Genomic DNA, 24,508 nt, shown 5'->3' with positions numbered 1-24,508 from the left:
TGAAACCCTAACTGTTGTGGTCAATTCCGTCGTATGCAAAGCAAAGGTAAGCAAGATTTCTCTAAGCAAAATAGGTGCATAGGGTCGCCTTTAACATTTTTTGAACACGTAAACGGCTTCGTATTCTTCTTCTCTAATGGAGAAGACCTAGTGGAAGTGCTACTAAGCTATGTCCGCCATCTAGTGGTGAACAATGGTATTACAACTTCAAACTGCTACGGTATGGTAGAGGAAGCATTTGAGGCCACTCAGACTGTGGGCGCAGGCCACATGCAGCCCACGGGCCACCGGTTGCATCATTGCTGATTTGAACAGAAACAAAAGAGTTCGGGTCCATTAATAGATTTATAAAGCTCATAAAATCAAGGGTATTACATAATTATGAAATGGTTAATACAGGGATCTGCAGAATAGTTTAAAAATAATTTTGAAGACTTTGGCGATTTATTGCAATAGAGATTTATTTCTCCTCCTTTTCATTCATATGTAGTGTTTTTATCTAAATATGCAAATATGTCTGCTCTTCCTCATATGTAATGAAATGAAATACATTATTATTTTTTTTTTTAAATACATACAAATTGAGCAAATGTGACAGACACGAGAGGGTCAGAGAAGCAGAAGAGAATGTTGTGCTGTTTGCAAAATCCCGCAACATGAAAAACTCTTCCAGCCCATTAATTTCAAACAATAATAAATAATATTTGTAGGCAGTCTATAATTTTATTTATTTTGAGAGTAAGTCTCATGAAATTCCTCAGTGGGTAAATGATTGGGGCTCCATTTATTGTTCTTATGCTATTTTGTTCGCAACAGATTCTATTATGTCATCAAATAGTTTCAACTGGAATATTTAATTCGCTGACATTTACATTGGGATATGTGATGTAAGCATTCCCTTCATTTTTTTCAACAGTGTATGATGGGGAAGGCATTTTTTTTGCGTGTCACAAAGTGTAATGCAATTGTTGCCGCATATGCCTCAAACCCATTTGTGAGAAATATTGACAAGCCTCATTATGATGAAAATGATAAAACGGATTTACGTTGCTATAAATGATTTAAAACACGCTATTTTCAAACAACAAAGAACCGCGAGGCACATGTGCTAACCAGTCGTCCACCGTGCCGCTTGCAAAACAACAAATAACAATTGCAAATTTTCAATGTTCCAATCTTGCGAACAAAAGTTACACAACACATATTTCCCTTAGTAGATATTTCTCAACACATATATACAATAAATACAAACGATCTTAGTCTCAATTTACAATACTGACAGACCAAAGCCAATCATTCTTTCCAGATGTTGCTCCCACCAGTCCATTTTGAATGAAAACAAAGGATTTTGTCACTTCAAAAGTGACAATCTCTCTGTATTCTGAGCACGGGATACCGGACATGATTGGTAAAGAGCACTCCAACTTGATTGCAATCTTTCCTGCTGTAGTTGACACAAACTATTAATTGGACTTCAACAACTCATCCTAGGATTTCACAATCAGTACTTTCAATAACAGATTTCACGATGTCGAGGATTCCTTGTTGACAACATACAACATGCTTGTATCCTCCATGTGCCATGTAAAGTAATACATTTGTTTTCTTATAGTCTACCGTATACTTGCTTTTACATCTTCTGCAGAAGAGGGCGTCAAGATGATGCATTGACCTCCCTTTGTCAGACTTCCTCTTTTTTCACAGTCTCTGACACTCATCAAGCTTGTGAAGTGGAAACGACAGGGTACACTGTCCACCGCGGTTTTCGTTCCAGTGCTCCCAACATTAGGAACCACTTAGGACTAAGAGTAGATGGTGATGACCTCCCGACCTCCTCCGCGAACCAACAAGACGCGATCAAGTCCTTCCATTAGAACTTCTAGAAATTCCATATCTTGTGGACAATCTCTTAAGGAATCCAACAGTATATATAATGATACACAATCTAAGATATTCCTCAGCATGGGAGAATCTATGACATAAGCCCTGAAAAACTATATTGTTAACATGTTATTGAAGCCTATGTGTATTTGTATTTGCAGATGACCAGTGATGTCACTTATTTGCCTCAAACTGCAGGCACAAATTATGATATCTGTACAGTCCGCTGTCACATCATTAGGTCGAACTGCCCGATGTAATGAGGTTCAATCCAAAGACTGATATCAAAACAATTCTCAGTCTCAATCTTTTTAATATAATAGTGGAAAAGTTGATTTTCCGAATGGGCCAAGGGAGAACCTTTCTTGCTACCTCGTAAGTTACTATACTATAATAATAATCATCAAAAAAGATGAACATGATGGACAAAAGGATACAGTTCTCATCCCCTTCTTTGTTCTTGGGCGGGCCTGGCATGTTGAGCAACACCAGCTGTGAATCCTGGGATTTCTTGACCACCACGTCATTCAGTTTGACAGCTGTATGCATCCTTCTCACATTGGACTGGTTGCTACGTTAAATGGACAACATGAACAATATTACAGAAGTATACATTATCATTGGTACATGTGATGATATCAGTGGAGCCTAATTTTAGATTTTATACCTAGAAGCCAAGTCCACTCACCGCAAATATAATTAGGCTCATGCAAGTTAGAGCAATAAAATGAATCATTTCATGAATAGTGTTAGAGGGTTAGTAACAGTGTGGGCGCAGTTTGAAGTGTTATATTGTTATGTAATGCTGTCAAACTTGGTTTTATAAAGCTTTTTCATCTATTTTGACTTTTTTGATTTGTGTTCTCATTCGTTCACTCATTTTCCGTCCCGCTGATTCTCACTAAGGTCGCGCATGTGCTGGAGGCTATCTCATTCGACTCTCTCTCATCCGAGAGGCAGGGGAAACACTCTGAACTGGTCGCCAGTAAACCGCAGGGCACGTGGAGACACTCGTTGGCACTCACTTTTTACATCAGTCTTCAGTTAACCTACCATGCATGTTTTTGGTATGTGGCAGGAAACCGGAGTACCCGGAGAAAACCCACGGAGGCACGGGGAGGACATGCAAACTCCACGGATTTGAACCCACGTCCTCAGAACTGTGACACAAACGTGCTAACCAGTTGCCCACCATGCCCCCTGATTTGAGTTTTTTTTTGTTTCTTGTAAAATGTGACATGTTGTCCATCCATCCATTTTCCATACCGCTTCTCCTCACTGGGGTAGCGGGCTGCTGGAGCCCATCCCAGCTATCTTCGGACGGGAGGCGGGGTACACCCTGAACCGGTCGCCAGCCAATCGCAGGTGACATGTTGTATTTCTATATTTTATGTACAGTATGTATGACTGTTCTATAACTATTTGAAGAACTTGTGAGTCCTCTCTGTGTACTGTACCTACTTACTTTCTTATAAAACTGCAGCACATCTTATCGATAGCTGTGTCGTTGTTTTGACGTATTTTTTTTCTGCATCCGTGATTATTTAAATTGTAAAATGTATGCATGCTTTCTGCTATTTACATTTATAGCTTATTATCCTACTGTTTTTTAAAAAAAAAAATTAAAATTTTGTATCAGTGTTAAACCCCTGTTGCTTTAAGCCAAGTCTCCAAATTTCTCGTTGGCTTTTTTTACTCAACTAAAGTATCACTTTTTTCCAACCCAGGTGTGCTAACTTTTGTATATCATACAGATGCTCATTAATGTGCAACGTGCCTTCAACACAAATTTATTATTTGTATTATCAAAACTACAATACAAGGATAACAAAATTTTAGAACTAATACCTCTCGAGCAGTGACAATTAATGAAATATGTTGTACTCTCTTACGATATTCTGAATTTCTGCAGCACGTGTCGTCATTGTGGTTGCAGGTGAGCTGGAGCAAATGATACGCCAAATAATGTGCTTTAATAGAAGGCGCTACATTTCAATTATTTATATTCTCATCGTTTTTAAAGTATACTTTTGTGATGTGGATCTTGTATTTGATCTTAGTTAAATTATGCACATGTACTTATTGTGTTGGCCGTTCAGCACAATTTCAACAAGGGTATTTAACATGCACTTTGATATGATGATTATGATGCACATGCATACACAGAGGTCATGCTCATGTCAGGGAAGCAAAGTGAAATGCAAAACCACTTACAGATTCTCCCACTCACTAAAAGGGGGCAGACAAAAAACAACAACATTAATGCAGTAACACGGTAATTTGGCTAATTTGGTCACATATAGTGAGATGCTTTCATTGAGGTTTCGATGTCCTATTCTACCGTCACACATTTTCAAAATAAATATACTGAATAACAAAGTAATCCAACTACTTAATATGTGTCAAAAATTAAAACGACACCTTTTAAATTAACTTTTGTAACTATTGAGCAAGGTTTCCAATTGTACAGTGTAAACTATACGTCTTTGTCATTCTATCATCTGTGAATGATACAAAAACAAAAAAACGAATATAATAAAAATGTGAAATGTGAAGAGTTTTTTTTTTTTTTTTTTTCCCGGACTGATTAATATTAACATAATCGTTGAACATGTATAATGACAATGTACTTACGGCCTCATGTTAAACAGGTCTTTTACACCCATCCCTTCCCTGTGTTTATTTCTCTCATTGATGAGTTTGTCTTTGGTCCAGGTCATGTGGACACGTTCAGGTTTGTCCACTGAAGCGTTGTCCTCCTTTGTGGAATGAGACGCTGTATTCCGATCATGGATCAGTTGAGCCTAAAAATAAAGACACAAGTGCACATGTGGCAATTTGGTTGGCGTGATCCATCTTTTATTCTTTAGATTTTAAGATTTTGTTTTCTCTTTGTATGGGCCAGTGTACCTCTCTCTCCCGTTCTGTGCGGGATAACTGCATTTGTTTGAGCATTTGAGATCTCTGCTCCATCACCAGTGTCTTCTCATAGGTGAAAGCTGAGATATCACTGTCATGCTGGGGCGATACATTTATTTTTATTGCAGAATCTGTACATAAATTAATATCACATCATGCGTTGAAAATGGGGAAAATCACTCACCATCTCAACCACCTCCACCACTGCATCCAGACGTAAATGGTACAGGAACATCTGGAGATCTTTCTTCATCTGGATGGAATTGTCATCCATCTGTGCCACCGTGAAGATGCGCATTTTACACTTCCTCCATACCTTCACAAGAGACACACACGATGGTTCATTTCAGTGTAGAACTATTCATTCCACGAGACAGCATTGTTTTTTCAATGAATAGACTAAATACTGGGTCCATTGCCCTATAACACAATTTGAAATGTGCAAAGGATCACAAGCTTGCTTGTGTGATACAGTACAGTACTTCGAAGTAATTAACTTATGTGACATCAGTAACAATCAATATGGATCGATCGTTTCAACGAAACGCGATCGAGCTTGGAGAGACAACCCAAGGAGGAAACGGTTAGAATCAGTCAGGGCAAAGTAAGCTGGTCTTTTCTTTTTGCTGTACTTCACAAATTTGGCTTCGGTGACTCATATATTCACTGGATCGCAACGTTATACAACTCAACCCGAAGCAACTGTCACCACAAATGGGGTCACGTCACAAAGTTTCACCTTACAGAGAGAACCTAAACGAGGATGCCCACTCTCGCCCCTGCTATTCGCACTATTTATAGAACCACTGGCAATAGCAATACAGCAGAACACTAGTATTGTACTCCTGTGTCAGAACACAAAATCAATCTTCACGCAGATGATATCCTTTATTTACAAGAAGCCAAGGCAGCATGTCAAACAGTTTTTAATCCCCTCATTAAGACATTTTCGCAATTATCAGAATATGCTATCAATTGGTCAAAATCAATAATACTCCCAATAATGACTAACTCATGGAATCCTGCGGGCCAAAATCCAAGCTTTCCTATTCCAACAGGGAATATCAAATACCTAGGCATTAATAGCTCAGCAAAACGTACAAAGTTAAATAATTTAAATCACGTACCTCTACTGGAAAAAAATTGTGTATATTTAAAAAAGCCTACCTATCTCACTTTTAGGGCTTATAGCTACAGTAAAAATGAAAACGTGACCACAAATGAACTATTTATTTTCAATGATCCCATTCAAACCCACATTAAAAGGGTTCCAAATGCTAGACTCTGCCATTTTAAAATTTGACTTGGAAAATAAGAAAAATTGAATCATCCTAGCTACCGTTCAGAAAGGTAAAACAGAAGGGGGACTTGATGCTGACAACTTCAAACACTACTACTTAGCTAGCCAAATACAGTACCTCATTAAATGGTTACATCCTAATGTTGAGCAATGATCTTGGCTGGAACTAGAACAGATAGCACCAAACTCTCAGACCGTGAAGAATCGTGGAAGTTGACACACATGATTTACCTTCGCTGGCCACATAAAATCATGTGGCGGGCCGGATCTGGCCCTCTGGCCTTGGGTTTGGTGGTTTAAATGAATAAATCATCTATCCATCCATTTTCTATACTGTTTGTTCTCATTAGTGTCATGGTCATCTCTTTTTAGCTTTTAAAAGAAGGCTAAAGACACAGAGAATGTCATCAGGCAAACTTAACATATGACTAAATGATGCAAACCTTGTGTTGACTGATTAAAAATGGCAGCAGCATAAGCAGTCCGCCATCATGGACAATCCACCACACATCGATGGTACCGTCCTTTAGCCGCTCCTGGTTTCTTGGAAAGTGGTCGATGTTCTTAGCAACCAGCAGAGCCTGGTGGGCATCTGTTGTCTCCTTCACGGTCTCTGAAGTTCAAGACAGATGTTTGAGTTTAAAAGAATTAGCAGACAACAAATATTTTACCATATGATCCTGTTCAGCTTACCTATAAAGTTCCTCCTTGAGGAAGAGTCTCTGGCCTGTTTCCAGCCTGCTGGCCAAGCCATCAAAACTGCATTGTGCTTCATTCCTCCCAGTCCGGCTGACTGGATGAGCAGAGAGAAACCATCTCGCAGGTTGGAGGCCACGACGACGTGGGAGAAACCTTTGGTCCGTTCTGCGGCCATGGCTGCTTTCAGGTTCTGTGGGTGCCATGTGTTCCAAAGGGAGATGTGGCAGAGAGAAAAATGGAATGTCAATCGAATACATTTTTTTTAATCGCGATTGATCACACGCGTTCCATAGTTAACTCACGATTCATCGCAAATTAGTCGCACATTATGTATCTGTTCTTAACGTACGATAAAATTATATTTTCCAAATTTTGAAGTATTTTCAACATGTTCCTACCATATGCAAATATATTTATTCCTGCAACATTTCAAATTGAAGCCCAACAAGAAACAAGATGGGCACCTACTGTAAAACTGTTACTGTAAAACTAAACACACAACAAAATTATGAAACAAATTGTGTACTTTCAAATACAACGCATGTTTTTAATTTCGCAGTTTAATGCTAACACAAAATATTAAACCCGATTGACGGGCTGAAAAGATTTGCATCGAAGTCACGGGAGTCATATCCCCTGAAATAATGAATATTCACACACAAACCTGTTCTGTGGAAAACGAGTAATATTAATGCAGTGTAATCTTTCTTTTGATCATTTGTACTGTAGGTGTGGTACCTGCATGCATGCACCACACTGCCCCAAAGGGGCCAAGGCACACAGAGCATGAACAGCACACTAAACAAAGTACGCACACAACAGGCGCAGTACAAGGCCAATTAAGGGTTGTATGTTCATCGAACATTCAAAATATTAGCGCCGTTAAAGGGAATTTATGTAATTTCGACCGCCCTACTAAAATCACTCCTAACATCAAATGTCGAGCAGTCACTTGAACATTCAAGTGCTTCACAATGCTGGCCTGCATTCGAAAAATGCCCCACGGTGTTTCTCCAGTGCGGGTTCCAAACCCATAAAAATGGGGCAAGTTTTATGAGGAGGAAGAATGACCTCGTTCATTTTTATCTGTTGTACCTTACGGCTTTGGTACTGGGTCCAAAAGAATGCAATATTCTAACTATTGTAAATTTTAAACCTGTACATCATTTCTAATGTACAGTGTTCATATTACACCAGGTCTGTTCAGGTGACTGACGCGCCCAAAACAGCAGGGTTAAATATGATAACCCAGAAGACAGCAGTACCAAAGCGGTATCTACTGTTTGTGCCATTTCATACTCTTAACCTGTCAATGGGACTGTTAAGCGGTCATCAGTAACTGAGGTGAAAGCTGAAATAGCCAAACCTGCTCTCCGCTCTTGGCCTCAGCCCCTCGTGTCATGTAGGTTCCCTCCAGTACAGAACAGACGATGGTCAGCCCTTTTCCTGCTTTGAGCTGTGTAGTGAAGGACAGGAGGCGCGGATGTTTCACCGCCAGCTGTGAGTCCAGCTTGCACAACACTAATAGTTGGGGCCTGAGGGCATGACAAAACTAGAGTGAGTTTGCAAATAGAACAAGTTTATTGATTATACGCGACAAACTAATGCCACCATTTTCTACGTACTTTAGAAGTACACACTGGAATAATTTTGTCGGACCACAGATGATGGTTTTGTGGATAGGGTTTCATTATTTACATAAGGCTACTATAAAACATAGTCTTCAATGACCGTCAAAAGGACGTGTATGCAATTGTTATGTTTGTTTGTCCATCCGTTTATTGCAGGCTACTTCCAGGTTCACGGTGCATGATGAACAGATGAGCGGCTGTAGGTGACCAGGTGCATTTATGTACAGTATTGACGCTTTCTACAATGATAACGAGAGTGGATTAAATCGGGTCAGCGCCTAGTACCGAAGGCCCAAAAGCATGGCTGGAACTTGAATAACAAAAACGTACCTCCAGTTTTTGGTGTGTGGTGGTGCTTCCTCAAGACGGATTAGAGCGTAGCGTGCTGCATTTAAAGACAGACCGCGGAGACCATCTCCCCACTCCTTCTCTGCCCTGTGCACAAACTGTTCAATGTCAAGGCTTCGCTTCATACTGAGTCAAGATATTGGTGCCTCCCCCATTTGAAAATTTGCTGACTGCTGTTATTCTGTTGAAGCCTTTAAATACAGTAACAGCATTGTTTTTGTATAGTTTGGCCAATAAGCTGTACTTTTTTGCCGGTCTTTAAAAATGCTGCATAAATAGCTGTTCCTGTTTCCTCATCAAAGAAATAGCTTCATAGTTGTACTCCAGGAAGTTCCATGGTGACAAAAAAAAAAGCGATAACCTAAATAACAACTGAAACTTTAAAACAAGGCTCAATCCGACCAAAAGCTCTTTAACTCACCCTCTGTACTCAATGTACTTGTAGATACAGCCAGCTATCACCATGGCAACCAGGGCATAGTACCAGGAGGAGATAAACATGAGAGACAAACACAGACTCATCCCTAAGAAAGACAGAGTCCTAGGAGGCACAAATTATGCATTTTTTAAAAACATATTTGACGATTTTGGACATATAATCTAATCATTTGTGAATCATGATTCTGATGATTCTCATTCTGATTCTGATCATAAGGACTAATATGAGAAGCCAAAACATTTCCTCACCAGTGATAGAATTTGAAGCGAGGTCTCCAGTTGGGAGTTCGGAGCAAAGTCTGGACAGCGCAGGCCAGATTTACAAACAGGTAGCACATAAGAAAAAACCTGTGGATATGGAGACACTTTAAGAATTAAAGGGAACCATCCATCCATCCATCCATTTTCAACGCCGCTTATCCTGGTTCGGGTCGTGGGGCGCTGGAGCCTATCCCAGCTGATTTCTGGTGAAAGGCTGACTACACCCTGAACTGGTTGCCAGTCAGTCGCGGGGCACATATAGACACGGACAACCACTTGCACTCACATTCACACCATCACTGAGTGGGAACCGCACCCACGCTGCCCACACTAAAGTCAGGCGAGTGTACCACTACACCATCGGTGACTGAATTGAAGAGATATGACAGCAAAAGGCTGTCACTGACATTTATTCTTTTAAGCGATATATACACCCCAAATGGTCCTGTCTCATGTAAATCATTCCTCCCGCTCTACTGTCTGATGTACCAGCGCACGGGTTGCGACTGGTTACTTATTCTCAAACAGCAGTGCTAATCAAGTCTGAAGAAAAAGGTGAGCCCTTATAAAGATATCAAAAGCATCCATTGTGCTTTCACTCACAGATCCTCACCAAGCCGCCGAAATACAGTATATCGGTCAATTGATGTGAGGAACGCTTCGGCAAACACAAACATGCAGGATGTGCCTTCAGTCTTGACTTGCATTTTGCAGTAATGCACAGTAAGACAAGTGCTTAGTGGCAGAATGCTTTGCATGATGAAAGCTTAAAAAAAGCCAATAATACCGAAGAGAATATAAACATACAATCTAAATCGAGGTCAACTTTTATCAGAATAATGGGAAGAGAAAATTACGTAGAAGGAACAGCTCATGATCTAAAGGGTACCAGATCATGTGTCACGTTATTCGACGTCGTCACTGGTGTTTACTGATGACATCTGACAGAAGACTGAAATCTATTAGACTATGCATCCTGGTCTCATCCAGGGTAATAATACAGCGGGATTATGCTTCACAGAGCAGATAAACTATATTATTCAATGGTCTGATTTCAAGTCAAGAGAACATGCTTTGCAATTACTGACGACCGATGTGAAAGCAGTAAAACCCCAAAACAAGCAGAAGTCAAATAGGTCGGTAGAAGTCAAATCCATGCATCCATTTTCTGTACGACTTGACTGTCGGTGTAAGGCGGACTACACCCTACACCAGTCGGCGGTCAATCAAAGGACATAGATGGAAGGTCAGATCGAGTTATCAGTGGCATGGCTGTAATTCTTAAATTATGATGTTTGTGCAACCTCTCAAATTGAAGCTATAAGTTTCAACTTTAATCACATCTTCTATCAATTTTCTATCCGACTTGTCCTTAAAAACTCCATCTCTAACTGTACTTACATGGAGAGAATGGGAGCCACGGCATCCAAAGAAGCAATGAGTATTCCTATTTCACAGATAGCAACTGTCAGCAAAAGAGCCCAGGTGGGCTCGCCATTGGCTTTGCCATGACCAAAAATCTAAGAAAGATAAGAAAAGGAGAGAGAAAGTTCATTAGATACACATGGCCATAAAAGAAGAATCACGAGGATGAATCAACTCACATACTTAGTTTTTGCAAAACTCCCGACAGTATGCATTTCAGGCAACTGTTTAAATGTGAACTTTGTCTTATGCAAGTGCACAGCACTGACCTGTAAGAATGGGATGATCCCATCACGAGCGATGGCCTGTAGTAGCCGGGGGGCCCCGGTCAGGCTTTGAAGCCCGGCCCCACAACAGGAAAAGAACGATCCGATCACAATAACCCAAGGCGATGGCCAGGCCAGGATACCAATTACTGGGTTTTTCATGACTGAGTCCCCAAACCTGGAACAACCACAGCCAAGTTTATGTTACGCTTCTACACAAAGCACAAAGATTTGTCAAGATCATTTACAGTCTATTTACTAAAACTTTCAACATACATTTTGTACGCCTGACTGTTGAATCATAAGGAATCACTTACTTGTCCCGCAGCACCACTCCCTCTATACACGCTCCAAACAATAGCACACAGGAGATGTCTGATATTGTAATTAAGAGGAAAATCTTTGCAATCCCTGGCCCCGCCTGTATGGAGTTTGCATGTTCTCCCCGTGCCTGCGTGGGTTTTCTCCGGGCACTCCTCTTTCCTCTCACATTCCAAAAACATGCATGGTAGGTTGATAGAAGACTAAATTGCCCGTAGGTGTGAATGTGAGTGCGAATGGTTGTTACTTGTATAGTGTTCTCTGTCAATTGACTGTCTGTTGTCGTACTAGAACGGCTCCAACTACCAGAGACAAATTCATTGTGTGTTTTTTTGGACATACTTGGTGAATAAAGATGATTCTGATTCTGACACGCGCGCACACACACACACACATGCGCGCACACACACACACCAAATATAGCGGGTCTTCTGTAATGAAATACAGTAAATATAACCAAATAAACTGAAAATATGAGCATGTGTGACTATAATGACACACTTGGAGCCTATCCCAGCTGACTTCAGGCAAAAGGCAGACTACACCCCGAACTGGTCGCCAGTCAGTCACAGGGCACATATAGATGCAGACGACCATTCGCACTCACATTCACATTCACACCGTCACTTAGTGGGACATGAACCCACGCTGCCTGCACCAAAGTCAGGAGAGTGTACCACTACACCATCAGTGACTGCAACTATTGTGTCATGTACTCCTAATAATGACTAGAGTTGAAATGTTGACTCAGTCAAATTGAGTGATAAGCTTATGGAGGATACAGAAGAAAGATGTGGTGAGAATTGCCATTATAGTTCCGATTGGTATTGATCTCTGGGCATCTCTTAGATCGCCAGATCTGTTAGAGCCAGCCATGATACCTGGAATTAACAAGGCCAAAATACAATAGTTCAGTTTTAATTGCATATAAAGCAATGACACATATTCTATGTATAGGCTTTCCTGCAATATGACAGTAATCACCTGTAACTGAGGGGAAATATATTCCCACCAGCAGCGTGAAGTAGGTGGCGATGTCATTGAAGACGTAGGGTTTATATATATCACCGGATGTGTCTTGAGCTGGTACTGAATCCTGGTTTTTCTTTTCTATTACCGTATGAGCTGGACCATAGTCACCCCATAAGTTGTCTGATTCACAATAAGGCAAGAACATAACAATCAACCTTTAGTTGAAATCCATTGAGAATGAACCGTCTTAAATTCCGTAATTCTCACCTTTTAGAACTCCACTCAGGAGCCCCGGGATAGCCGGTATCTCTGTCACATTATTTAGACTGAAATAGTCATCACAGGTGGCGTTGAGATGTTCACTGTTACAGAAAAGTCTCCAGAGATCGGTGGTCAAAGTCTGGTTGTTGACTGTCTCAGTCTTTGCGCACACTTGAAAGTTTTCATTCTTCAGAGAACGGTTCCCCAGAAGACACACACTTTTAAACCACACACAATAAACACAACCCACTAGTTAGACATTGGACTTTGACACTGAGGGTTAGATGCACAAGAAACAGCATACAAGAGTTATGCTAATCATACTGTGTTTTTCATAGTATTAAAAAAAATGTAGATGCACATTCATGATCTAACATAAAAATGTAATAATTCCTCCATGGTTATTTCTTGACACAGGTTCGCACATTCTGGCAAAATAACACTGGCGGTTTTAAATTAGAGAAAGCGTTGTTTTTATCAGTTAAATTTGATCTGCCGAAGCAACTATTTGATTCTTTGTGATAGAAGGAAAAGACCAAATCATATGTAATATACACAACAATAGAAGAACAATAAATGATGAAAGTTTCATTTTTCAACATTCATTTATCTGCCAGCTTGAAGCCTCTTTTTGAAAATGTGTTCACTATCTACCAAACATGATGCTTGTTGTGAAGTAAGCCGAGTTTACTGCCACCGTATCCCAAATTGTTGCTCGCAGGTCCAAGGAAGGAAATTGGCCTTGACAGCTTGTATCTCAAAAAACCCATAAGCCGAGTCAATCGTATGTTAAGGCAACACTGTGTAAGAAAGTGTGTTGCTGAATACGAAACGAGGCAGGGTTATTTGGCCGATTACTCACGTAAACTCTGGTGGTTCAATGACTGTCTTGATGACTCCTGCATAGGTGGCCATGATGGAGAGCATGACACAGGCCAGAAACACCAGGGCCAGTTTGTTCACATACCTGCACACGAGAGGGCAAAATATATGAGTTTAATATGTTGATGTGTGTTAGTGTATGTATGTGTCACTGTGGATACATACTTTACCCCAACAAACACAATAAGTGCCATCAGAAGCAGGCAACATGTTCCGTAGACGCGCATATTGTTTAGGGCTGCTGTTCCTTCACCTTCTATACTTTTAGCCTCAAACACTGTTGCTGTTGGGACAATGTATGTCTGCCAATGGAGAGTAAGCAGGAGGACAGGGTTTGAGATAAACAGTCCAAGTCTTGTTTCGTAACTGTCACTGTGGCCACATACCAGCAGGATCTCAATGGTGCCCAGGATATACAAGGATCCAGCAAAGGTGGTCCCCAGGTAGAAACAGAGACCAACTGCTCCACCAAACTCTGGTCCCAGTGATCTGGAGATCATGTAGTAGGAACCGCCCGCTTTAGAGAAACAATAAGGTCTTATTGTAGACGAACTCTTGCATGACAAATGCTATTAAGTACTCCACACTTATTGAAGGGCGTGTGTGGTACTACTACATACCGCATTTCCTCATATAGTTGTTGGGGGTGTTTATTTAACCACAGAGATGACCACGCATTAATTAATTAAGTAATAAAGTAACGCTTTTTAAGGGAGAGGCATTTATTTACACCGTTTTGTAAGATTCAATTTTCGCTGACTTTTTTTGTCGAAATTTTGTCCGAGTTTTCATACATCTATCTGGTTTTCGTAACAAAGCCATTGCTTTTTATGCTTTTATTTTGATTATTCAGTGTGACTGCTTTTTTTCAGAAGGGTTCATCACAAAAACGGAGGTTCGACTTTGTATGGGACTACAGTATTAGAAAGAAGAAAGCAGAGAAAACATGGAAGCACATTGCAACATCCAGTGTTGGCAGGTAAAACTCCACACTTTCTTTCATTTGAGATACAGTCAATGTGTTTTCGTGCACGCTGCTGTTTGGGCTCCCAAAGAAGTTAGCAATAAAGTTAAATGGACTCTTAGGGCACTATTTTCGGTAGATAAAGGGCGGAGCTCACAAACTGGAGTATCTTGGTTTTTGTGCAAGCGCAAGGCTCGTTGCACGTGTTAGCCAATTTGGCAGACTGGTCTGGGACAAGCTGGGCGTAGTGGCGCAACAATGGTGTGTCCTTTGACATGCACCAGACGCATATGACAATTTGGTGGCTGAAAGTCCGTCTAAACTTACGCCTGCTCAGACCACGTCTAAGTCTGGTCTAAATCAGACCCCGCCTCTCGCACAAAGATAGCTGGGATTGGCTCCAGCACGCCCTCGACGCTAGTGAGGATAAGCGGTACAGAAAATGGATGGATGGATGGATGGATGGATGGATTATTATAAAGGTAGTTATTAACAGACCTGCCAACCTATAAAAATTCACTTCGAGAACATTGTCCACATTTGTCTTCATAGTAATATTTCCCCATTACCGTGGGACAGTCATAATCATAATCATGAATAAATTAGGTCTTAAATATTTGTCATTTTAATGTTTTTATTACATCAACCTTGTGATGGCAGACACACTAGCAGCCTGAATCCAAGTACCAGTATACTGTATGATATTTCGACATGCCATCAACAAGAATATCTTTGTCTATGGATTAATTGGCTTTTACTAATTCTGTTTTCAACCCTGGTAACAACAACAACAACAACAAAATCCTATTTGCAGTAAATTACATATTTATATTTCCTATTTCCACAATATTCTAAAACGATGCCAATTTCCCCATTGTGGGATAAATAAAGGTCATCTTATCTTAAATTACAAATATTTATTAATAGTAATAATGTACTTTTAACTTGCCCACGTTCTGAAGTGACGTGTGCAGTGACGTTTCTAATCAATTTCCGATTCAGACGCGGCGCCCTGTGTGTGTGTCTATTATTTTATACTTATATCTTGAAACACGTATTACGGTAATTGGCCTGTAATTTTGTGTGCCAGGCCCACCGGGAGCAAGTTAGTATTCAGTGTCTTGCCCAACGACAGTTCAACATGCGGACAGTCGTAGCAGGGATTCGAACCTGCTCTACCTACTGAGCCACAGCCACGCCAAAATAATCCGATTGGTATCGCTAGACCAGTCCAGATTCCACAAAAAGAAGTTTAATAAAGATCTGATATTGTATTTCAAAATAAAAGTCTCTGAAAACTGCATATTTTGCTGTCATTACTTCTGATTGAAAAAAATCTATGAAGTATCGCAACCCCAGTCCAGTTCTGGGCGACACGAGACCACCCCCTAGTCTCCAACAAAAGAGGTGGGACTCTCAGCTTCAATAAATGTTCAGACCAATCTTTTTTTCTGTGTTGCAGAAACAGAAAACAATTTTACAATTGACTGTTTTTGCGAAATGTAATATATATGAATAAGAACGGTGAGACCTCTTTTGTTGGAGACCGGTGTAGAGTTTTTAAATAATTTTTTAAAATCAGTGGTAGTGACATTGAAATATGAAGAGTTGAGGGGACTTTTATTTTGAAATGCCACATCAGATTTGGATGGGACCTCTTTTGTTGGAGACCTGGGGTGGTGTACTGTCCCCCGGAACTGGACTGGTGTTGCAATATCGCATAGATTTTTTACATGAATGTTTTAAATCATTGGTAGTGAGAGTGAAATATATGCATATTTCAGGGGACGTTTATTTTGAAATGCCACATCAGATTTGGGTGGGACCACTTTTCTTGGAGACCTGGGGTGCTCTAGTGTCCGCCAGAACTGGAATGGTCTTTCACGTTGCAATTAATTGAGACATGCCATATAATAGGCTGGGCGTTCATAGGAGTGGATGCCTCTATTTGAGGAAATATGGTAATAGGGGTAAAAAAAAAAAAAAAAAAAAAAGTAGTATTCTGTTATCTACAATACTATATTAGCAGTATACATTTAGGTCAAGACAGTATATATGTATCCTCATTCATTTTCTATTATATTAGGAAACACTGCTACCATTTTTGCTGTGTTATTGCATATTAAGTCAATTTCCATAACTGGAGAAAAAAAATACGATTATGTACCTGGGACAACTCCATTTGTTGCTATGGCACTCATCGATATGGCTGTGAGCAATGTCTGCAAGGAAAAAAAAAGGTTAAGTTGACAGAGAATCAAACCTATGCTAGCTGCATGAAAGTCAGATTTGTGATCCACTACACTACCCAGATCCCCCAGTTCCAGCAGGTTCCAGGTGGAAGGGAGCAAAAGCATGTGCTCTTGGAACGGATAATTTCTATGACCTATCTAGAAAACTGTTTTGAATCTAAAAAAAACTGAGGATGGATAAATAGTTCAGAGTGTACCCTGCCTCTCGCCCAAAGGCAGCTAGGATCAACCAACAGAGTTGCCTCCCTTATATGGTAGCCATGTTGAATGTGGCAACAGTTTCAGGCCATGAATTCATGTGGCGGCCATTATGGCATTAGTTATGTCGCATAGTCTGCGCAGAGAAAGCGCAGGTGGCTGCGGTGTTAATTTAAAGAGGATTACGACACACGTCTCTCTCGTCTGGAACATGCTATTTTTGGTACAGTCAGTTTTTTTGTCAAGCCGTTTGTCTACGGCAACGGCTTTGGAAATAGGAAGCACATTAATTCCTTGGAGCTCATCAAAGCAAGCCGCCTTGCCTCGCCTATGAATATGTAAAAAATGTCACCATCAAGCACAGCAGCATGGTAAGTTTGGATAAAATTTAAAACCTTTTTATTTTTATTTACGATAACTTTATACTGTACTTGGCGGACAAAACACAAATTCTGTACTGTACAATAATATGCGTGCATATGGCGACACAAAAAGAAGTGCTTCAATATACAGACAATTGGCTGTAACAGACAACCCCCTTCCCCTTTCAGTCCGTTAAATCAAGGTTCTACTGTACATATATCTGTATTGAACCGTTCAATACAGTGGTGTACCGAAACGAGGCCAATGTATTAAACAATACGCATTTTTAGATTTACTTCATCAACTTCTGACGGTGAGGATCTGTGCTCGACTACTCACTGTGGAGCGCAGATCCACTAAACTGCTGCTCTCACATTGATTCAGACCAAGCCGCTGAGACAGACGCTCCTGTAGATGCGAATCTAGCCGTTGCAACATGGCTAATGCCTTAAATCTACCTGAAATCAAAGCTCCTCCACCATGCTTCAGATCTGGCTTTTGGAACTACTTTAGTTTTCGTATTCGGTATGACCGTGATGGCAAGTGCGTCGAGGACAAAAGTACAACGAACGGTTTGTCGTTGTAGAGCCACACAATGCTAAACTACATCGCCGGAAATACAACAAATTTTCATCACCCTCATGCGAGAACAAGTGGAACCACACAAAAACAAGAAGCACAACCTTCACAGTGCAAACACGGAAACAGAGCACTTCACAGTTAAAACTGCACAGCAGAGAATGTGTCATGAATAGCAGCAACAGAAATGATTGATTTTTCATTTGATATATTTTTTATATTCTTTGGAATTGTACATCATAGAACATCCATCCATCCATTTTCTTCTGCTTATCCGAGGTCGGGTCACAGGGGCAGTAGCTTTAGCAGGGAAGCCAAGACTACCCTCTCCCCAGCCACTCCCTCCAGCTCTTCCGAGGGGATCCCGAGGCATTCCCAGGCAGGCCGAGAGACGTAGTCTCTCCAGCGTGCCATGGGTCGTCCCCGGGGTCTTCTCTCTGTGGGACGTGCCCGGAACACCTCACTCGCGACGCGTCCTGGAGGCATCCTAAACAGTTGCCTGAGCCACCTCATCTGGCTCCTCTCAATGCGGAAGAGCAGCGGCTCTACTATGAACCCCTCCCGGAAGACGGAGCTTCTCACCCTATCTCTAAGGGAGAGCACGGACACCCTGCGGAGGAAACTCATTTCGGCCGCTCGTATCCGGGATCTTGTTCTTTCGGTCACGACCCACAGCTCGTGACCTTAAGTGAGGGTAGGAACGTACATTGACCGGTAAATTGAGAGCTTCGCCTTTCAGCTACCATTTGTTGTGATGCCAGTGTGATTTTTTGACAAGCTGGACCACATAATTTTCCTCCATTTTGATTACTTCTTCCTCAGAGGAGCTATTCAAAGCGGGTCAAAACAGTTGTCCTATCATTATCATCATATTTTTGAATGATTTGATTCTATAGCGGGCTTTGCATCTATTAAAATATGACTCAAACATCCATAGCATTAAATACAATACGCATTGACGTGTTCTTTATCGCATCGTATGGCTGAAAGCATCTGAGTGGATAAAAATTGCTTGAGTGTGGGGTGTGGAGTGCAGCTTGTTCATATCATGAGTGTTGGGGAAACAATCGTCCCTCTGTCCAGCTTCTGAGAGCTAGTGACATACTTACTGAAGTAAATAAAACAAATTTTATTTTTCTTTTTTCTTAAACCCTCAAAGCTGAGGCACCGAGATCAGTGAAAGGATTCTTTCATTCTTTCATATCTAAACACTTTTTCTACCAGTTATACCTTCATTCATGTCGTTTGATGAGGTTTTAAATTACTCACACAAATGCAGCACATGGACACAATGGCGAAGGATCCAAGGATTCCTGCTGTTCCGACAATCCAGGTGAGACGCAAAAAAAGGATGACGCCCAGAATGTTCTGCAGGCAGGGTAGATACACCCCGATAAACGTTCCCATTTGGGGGACCTTGAGAAATAAGAGACAAACAGGTGAGAGGACGGAAAGATGGATATTTTAATACAGTATTCATTTACAGTATATAGCCTTTACCAACTATATCGGAGATTCAATGATTCGCAAATTTCTTTTTCCATATTCATTATCATGCCCAATTTGCCATATGGCTGGATTTTGAGTGTGTGCTGTATCTTTTTGTGGTAAAATGAGTACATCCTAGCCTAAAATATTAAAACTAACGAAAAAGGGAAAAAAACAAAAAAAAATCATTAAATCACATTCATTCATTCAAACATCTTCCGTTCCACTTATCCTCACTAGGTTCGCGGGCGTGCTGGAGCCTAACCCAGCTATTTGCAGGCGAGAGGCGGGGTACACCCTGAACTGGTCGCCAGCCAATCGCAGGGCACATATAAACAAACAACCATTCGCACTCACATTCGTACCTACGGGCAATTTAGAGTCTTCAATTAACCTAGCCTGCATCTTTTTGGGATGTGGGAGGAAACCGGAAAACCGGAGAAAACCCATGCAGGCACGAGGAGAACATGCAAACTCCACACAGGTGGGGCCGGGATTTGAACCCCGGTCCTGAGAACTTTGAGGCAGATGTGCTAACCAGTCAGTTTCTCCGGGCACTCCGGTTTCCTCCCTCATCCCAAAAACATGCATAGTAGGTTTATTGAAGACTCTAAATTGCCCGGAGGTGTGAATGTGAGTGCGAATGGTTGTTTGTTTATATGTGCACAGCGATTGGCTGGCGACCAGTTCAGGATGTACCTCGTCTCTCGCCCGAAGATAGTTGGGATAGGCTCCAGCACGCCCACGACCCTCGTGAGGAGAAGCGGTGCAGAAAATGGATGGATGGATAGGTTGGACATCAAAAGATGAATATAAGCCACAATCAACACTATAACTTTGATTTCAATGTATTTAAAACTGCTTCTGTTTGTACCTACAAACAAGAAGATACTTTGCTTGAAGCCACCTATTTTCCACGTGAACACATCTATTAGAAAATGCGACTGGCAGGAGTGTCTTGTTGCTCAGGTTTGTTCTATTACATTGATTATTCAAACAATGAATAGCGCTGAATGTCGACTTTCAGTTTCAAATTTGCATTTTGCCTGTGAAAAACAACAGGAAACCCAGAGAACTGTCTCTGGGTAAAATCAAGCAGTTGTGAAGCTGAGAGAAAATGCATTTAATTAAATTAGGGGCATTGCACAAGCATTGGCCATATCCAATATAATTATTTGGAATGATACGAATAAGAAAGAAATCTGTACTTAGTGACATATATTGAATGCACATGAGGAAAAAGCAGCAATCATTGACATCACAAATGCTTTGAGAGCAAAAAGAACAAACTTTTCGTGAATCAACAACAACCTCCAGAGGGTTTAATGAAGGTCATGGAAAGAAAGAATACAAACAATGCGGCAATAAAAGATGAAACCCAAGATGGAATTTGCCCAAAAGTGCAAAAGACAGGGTCTTTGGGACAACATTTACGAACCGATGAGACAAATAGTAATCTTTAAAAATTGATAGATAGGTTAGAGCTTCATCTGTGAAAGACAGGGGAGGTAAGGTCATGGCGTCGGCTCACTAATCTTCATTTCTGTAACATGATGGCAGCAACAAAATGAACAAATGATGATGATTTACTTTATTGTGGACTATCATTTTCAGTGAGCTCATAGGTGTTACCATGTTGAAAACAAACTGAATTCCCCTTTTTTAACACTGGCAAGCATTCAACCACTAAAACTCATTTCTGCTCGCTAATGAATATGATATTACATAGTAATCAAGAAATAATAATGTTCTTTACTATTATTTTTCTGTTTGAAAAACATTCATCAAGCTTTGTAAAAACATGCACTATTTTGTAGAACTGTACCTAAACCTAGCCATACAGCAATAATAATAAGAATCATCATCATCATCATCATCATATATTGCTATTTAAGAAATGTATTGCCAGTCATTTCCGATGCAGGGTTTTGGTCACATCCCAACATGACGCAACTCAAATATATGGACATTGGGGTAACCGTTTCAAAACTGCCAACTTTTTAATTGCTGCACAAAACTCTGCCTCTGCAGAATCATTGTGGAACTCAATATAAAGCAAAACCCACATGTACATACCATTTTTTGAGTAGTCATAATAATGCTGTTCTGCACTTTCTCCATGGCTTTCAGTTGCTTGTCAACATGCTGCAAGGGCCTTGATGTAGACTTCCAAATGTCCCACATCTCCTGTTTTGTGGTTGATCTCTGTCTTTACTTCCTTCCTTTGAGTCAGCTTGCATTGCACTGTCTTGTTTTTGATTATCGAGCCCAAGATCTCAAGACTACCAAAGAAAGAGCAACGCTATCATTTGGGAGGCGGGATTTAGCGAGACATCAGCAAGACCGCTTAACAAAGCAGCCATTCATAGTTCTATGGTCTTTCTTCCAACCACTTGAGATAATTTGCACACAGGCTGATTGAATTAAACAAGTCACACTTACACTTATGCGATACCTTCCATTGGAAGGATAACTTTACCAATTGGTGAATTATGAGCTAAAGACGAGAATGATATTGAACGCTAGTCTACACAAAATAAAGGTTTATTTCCAATAATCTCCTTTGACCCTCAACCTGCACTTAGTCATGGTACATACAATTTACTGAATGAAAAGATAGGAAATTGAAGAAAGTGGTGCCAGTCTGTTAGAATTGAAAAGGAAAAAAAAGGAAAAAAAAAAACAACGTTCTGCTCTACAAAGTAATTGGTGGAAGGTCGCTGACAAATATCTATTAATCTGGTGTCTGCAGCTTGCTCCCAAAATCTTTTTGATGTTGAATAAAAAAAAAATATATATATATATATATAAACAACTACTTGTCTTTGATTAGATGTGCTGCTGTTTTTTTTTTTTTTTTTTTTTTATGACAACGTGATACTATGAAATACATTCAACCAATGCCCGTAAGTGACAGATAAAATCTTCAAAGCAAGTCTTTGAATGTTATGTAGTGTGACAAACTCAATTTATAGAGGGAAAAAAATGAGTGTCCTTTCAAATATTGAAAGGTTTTTTTGGTAAGAGGCTCGCGTTGACTGTGTTAGTTTCCAGCGTCCGTCCATAAAAGTGTTAAACCCAACTTAAGAAGCAACTTTTCCATTGCGAATTAATGGTTTAGATTAAAAGCCCATACCATGATGGCAATCCTTCTGACCCCATCTTCAGCCTCCTCGTGCTCCCGAACACCTTGGGTCAGGTTGGTGTAGTTGGCTAGCTTGTTTAGAAGAGACGACACCATAGGGTGGCTGTCCATTTCTTCCTTCAAAAGCACAGTAAAAGAAAATAGATATTAGAATCCATTTTCCTGTTCTTTCCCTCCTTTGCTTCAGACATTTGGAACCTACATCAGTCTTGGTGGAAGCATAATAACATTAATAATATAACCATATTTCATTATTTTATTGGGGTGGCACGGTGGAAGACTGGTTAGCACGTCTGCCTCACAGTTCTGAGGACCGGGATTCAAATCCCGGCCCCGCCTCTGTGGAGTTTGCATGCTCTCCCCGTGTCTGCGTGGGTTTTCTCCGGGTACTCCGGTCTCCTCCCACATCCCAAAAACATGCATGGTAGGTTGATTGAACACTCTAAATTGCCCGCAGGTATGAATGGTTGTTTGTTTATGTGTGCCCTGCGACTGGCTGGCGACCAGTTCAGGTTGTACACCGCCTCTCGCCCGAAGAAAGCTGGGATGGGCTCCAGCACGCCTGCGACCCTTGTGAGGGTAAGTGGTACAGAAAATGGATGGATGGATTATTTTATTGTTGTTATACTGAATATGATATTTTTCTGATTGGTTTCTAAATACATTATTTTTTAAGATAAGTGCTGAAAACGTGCAAAGACTGAGAAAAATGTTGTACTGAACTGTTGATATATAGCATTAAATTCTCAGTTGTATGGATTATTTGGACATGTGAGCTGGCGTGCTAAATAGCTAGCAAGCTATTGGCGAGGTCGTATAATATACCTGTATCAGCGCCTCACTCAGCATTGTTGTGTGGGTCTACACATAACAGAGACACCTAATGGAACTTTAACTGTGTTTTAAATACTGTTTTTCAGCAAGTAGCTGATGACAAACACTTGAGCACATACTGTACGAACGAACATATTTCATTGAAAGGTGTCGATCGACCAGGGCGTTTTTTAGCGCATTCAGCGGATTCGCCCACACTGTCCTGTAGCTGGAAGCTGGGCTCAATTTGTCATGATTTTGGAGCCTTATTTTATATATTTTGCGATTTTTTATTTTTATATATTCAGATTTGGCAGGCTTGTTCACGATACGCTTCTCTGTGGTGTGTTTTTGCGGGAATGTTTTTGTCACTCAACAGGCTCTTAAAGGGGAAATTCAATGTTATAACAATAATAGTATTATATCAATAATGATATTGTTATTATTATTCAATTCAGTGTATACTTTGCTGTATATTTGTCTTACACACCACACAGAGAACCACATACAGCGGCTGAAATAAGTATTTAACACGGTCACCATTTTACTCACTAAATATAATTCCAAAGGTGCTATTGACCTGCAAATTTCACCGGATGGCGGGAACAACCCAAGTAATCCTTACATGCAAAGAAAGTAGAACAAGTAAGATTCGAAATTAAGCTGTGTGTAAAAATGTGATATGACACAGGGCAAAAGTATTGAACAAAAACACAGAGGTGGGAACATGATGGTGAGGAGCTGCTTTTCAGAAAATGGTACTGGTAAACTTCACATTATTGAAAGAAGGATTTACGGGCAAATCTACTGAGACATTCTTGACAAAATTCTGCTGCTACCTAAGAGAATGATGAAAAGGAAACAGGTCTGGACATTTCAGCAGGAAAATGATCCAAAACATGTTGCCTAGGAAACTCTCAATTGGTTTCAAAGAAAAAATAAACAAAGCTGCGACAATGGCCCAGCCAATCACCTGACTGGAATCCAATCGAAAATCTATAAAAAGAACTGAAACTCAAGGTCCAAAAATGAAGCCCACGGAACCTTCAAGATTTGAAGACTGCTTGTGTGGAGGAATGGGCCAAAATCACACCAGAGCAAT

At 40.5% G+C, this 24,508-nt stretch overlaps 1 protein-coding gene across 2 annotated transcripts in view; it reads right to left on the bottom strand.

The window, feature by feature from the left end:
* Positions 1 to 322: 322 nt before the first annotated feature.
* Positions 323 to 24,508, bottom strand: part of LOC133411435 (solute carrier family 12 member 7-like) — a 31,603-nt gene continuing 7,417 nt past the window's right edge. The window contains exons 1-25 of one of the 2 annotated variants that reach the window (XM_061693823.1): positions 22,585 to 22,670; positions 21,525 to 21,730; positions 19,230 to 19,376; positions 16,736 to 16,790; positions 13,991 to 14,121; positions 13,770 to 13,906; positions 13,585 to 13,689; positions 12,729 to 12,940; positions 12,474 to 12,641; positions 12,272 to 12,370; positions 11,486 to 11,543; positions 11,172 to 11,346; positions 10,879 to 10,997; positions 9,466 to 9,564; positions 9,200 to 9,319; positions 8,761 to 8,865; positions 8,166 to 8,334; positions 6,794 to 6,989; positions 6,544 to 6,713; positions 4,985 to 5,116; positions 4,792 to 4,899; positions 4,516 to 4,685; positions 4,096 to 4,110; positions 2,319 to 2,452; positions 323 to 1,894 (exon numbers count right to left, since the gene is read on the bottom strand). In XM_061693823.1, the coding sequence (XP_061549807.1) occupies positions 1,803 to 1,894; positions 2,319 to 2,452; positions 4,096 to 4,110; positions 4,516 to 4,685; positions 4,792 to 4,899; positions 4,985 to 5,116; positions 6,544 to 6,713; positions 6,794 to 6,989; positions 8,166 to 8,334; positions 8,761 to 8,865; positions 9,200 to 9,319; positions 9,466 to 9,564; positions 10,879 to 10,997; positions 11,172 to 11,346; positions 11,486 to 11,543; positions 12,272 to 12,370; positions 12,474 to 12,641; positions 12,729 to 12,940; positions 13,585 to 13,689; positions 13,770 to 13,906; positions 13,991 to 14,121; positions 16,736 to 16,790; positions 19,230 to 19,376; positions 21,525 to 21,632 (3,024 nt within the window). In that variant the 5' untranslated portion in view covers positions 21,633 to 21,730; positions 22,585 to 22,670 and the 3' untranslated portion in view covers positions 323 to 1,802. Of the gene's footprint in view, positions 1,895 to 2,318; positions 2,453 to 4,095; positions 4,111 to 4,515; positions 4,686 to 4,791; positions 4,900 to 4,984; positions 5,117 to 6,543; positions 6,714 to 6,793; positions 6,990 to 8,165; positions 8,335 to 8,760; positions 8,866 to 9,199; positions 9,320 to 9,465; positions 9,565 to 10,878; positions 10,998 to 11,171; positions 11,347 to 11,485; positions 11,544 to 12,271; positions 12,371 to 12,473; positions 12,642 to 12,728; positions 12,941 to 13,584; positions 13,690 to 13,769; positions 13,907 to 13,990; positions 14,122 to 16,735; positions 16,791 to 19,229; positions 19,377 to 21,524; positions 21,731 to 22,584; positions 22,711 to 24,508 lie in introns of those variants that run through there. The other variant, XM_061693822.1, reaches the window with a different exon arrangement.

This window comes from Phycodurus eques, chromosome 13, assembly GCF_024500275.1.
Source record: "Phycodurus eques isolate BA_2022a chromosome 13, UOR_Pequ_1.1, whole genome shotgun sequence".
Lineage (NCBI taxonomy): Eukaryota > Metazoa > Chordata > Actinopteri > Syngnathiformes > Syngnathidae > Phycodurus > Phycodurus eques.
The sequence above is the reverse complement of the archived record's forward strand: the minus strand, read 5'-3'. Positions and strand labels throughout refer to the sequence as shown.